Here is a 1,242-nt window from a genome sequence, read left to right as displayed (position 1 = left end):
CGCGAACAGACACATCAAGTTCGGCTTCAAGATCCCCATCATCGGGTCCACGTCGCTCGAGGCGGACCTCGACGGCGTGTGCCGGCCCTTCACCCACAACCGCTTCGCGAAGCCCTCCGGCAAGAAGGGCGGCGAGGCGCTCCTGAACATGACGGGCGACCAGCGCAAGGGCCGCGTGACGCTCAAGCTCGAGGACGGGCCCTGGGCGAAGCAGCGGCCGGGCTGCTACAAGCTCTACGAGTACCGCAAGCGGCCCGACGGCGGCCTCGAGTCCACCCTGACCTTCAACGACCCCGGCGGCGCCGTCCTCGCGCGCCTCGACATCGACTTCGAGCCCATGGCGAAGGGCAAGTAGCTTATCATCCGCCATCCTAGAGCTTGGGGAGCTTCTTCGGGTCGCCGCCCATCTGGAGGTAGAAGCCCACGGGGCCCGAGAAGCCCTTGCCGCCGGGGATCGCGGCGACGGTGAACTTCGTGATGACCTCGCCGGACTTGTCGAAGTAGGCCGTGATGGCCTCGGCGTCGTTCTGGAGCGCCTTGGGCAGCGGCGAGAAGGGCTTGCCCGTGTGCGTGCCCGTGACGACGGCCGTCCAGGTGACGGTGTTGCCCTTGCCCTTCTTGAAGTCGGCCTTGGGCGCCGTGTAGGACAGGTTCGGCACGCTGTCGAGGATGGCCTGCGTCAGGCCGAGGTACTCCTTCTTGCCGAGCTTGACCGCGCCGCCGTTGAACTCGATGCTCACGTCCGGAGAGAGGTGCGCGTCGTACCACGCCATGACGCCCGCCGCGGGAATCTTGCTGTCGAAGAGCTCCTTGACGAGCGCGACGTCCTTGAGCGGCTTGGGCTTGGCCGCCTTCGGCGCCTTGGCCGCCTTCTCCGCGGCCAGCGCCGGGGCCTCGCCGATGAAAGTGGCGAGGCCCGCCGCGCCGAAGCCACCGAGCGCGCGGCGGCTCACTGCCTGCTGCGAGACCTTTTGCAACGACAAGGCGTTGGCACCGATGGCAAGCGCAATAATGAGTTTCATCATATTTAGATGGTCGCGTCGCGATGCAAGCTCGAGCAATCCACTTCGGGACGAGTCGATCACAAGCGCTAGCGGCACAAGTGGTGCACCCCAAACCTTTGAGCTCGACCGCCGCGGCGCCGTCCGGATCCGGCCGACCGCCGGCTCGCGCCTCACCTCTCGCATCTGCCTCTCGCACCTGCCCGCACACGAGACCGCGCTAGGAAACACCCCAAAAAAC

General features: G+C 66.5%; 1 protein-coding gene across 1 annotated transcript in view; it reads right to left on the bottom strand.

Annotated features, from left to right (window-relative positions):
* Positions 1–371: 371 nt before the first annotated feature.
* AURANDRAFT_69058 (hypothetical protein) overlaps positions 372–1,242 on the bottom strand; it is a gene marked incomplete at both ends in the record, with an annotated part of 2,371 nt that continues 1,500 nt past the window's right edge. Inside the window, one exon of the mRNA XM_009044805.1 lies at positions 372–968. Within this exon, the coding sequence (XP_009043053.1) occupies positions 372–968 (597 nt within the window). The remainder of the gene's footprint in view (positions 969–1,242) is intronic.

Source organism: Aureococcus anophagefferens (assembly GCF_000186865.1).
Source record: "Aureococcus anophagefferens unplaced genomic scaffold AURANscaffold_839, whole genome shotgun sequence".
Taxonomy (NCBI): domain Eukaryota; class Pelagophyceae; order Pelagomonadales; family Pelagomonadaceae; genus Aureococcus; species Aureococcus anophagefferens.
The sequence above is the reverse complement of the archived record's forward strand: the minus strand, read 5'-3'. Positions and strand labels throughout refer to the sequence as shown.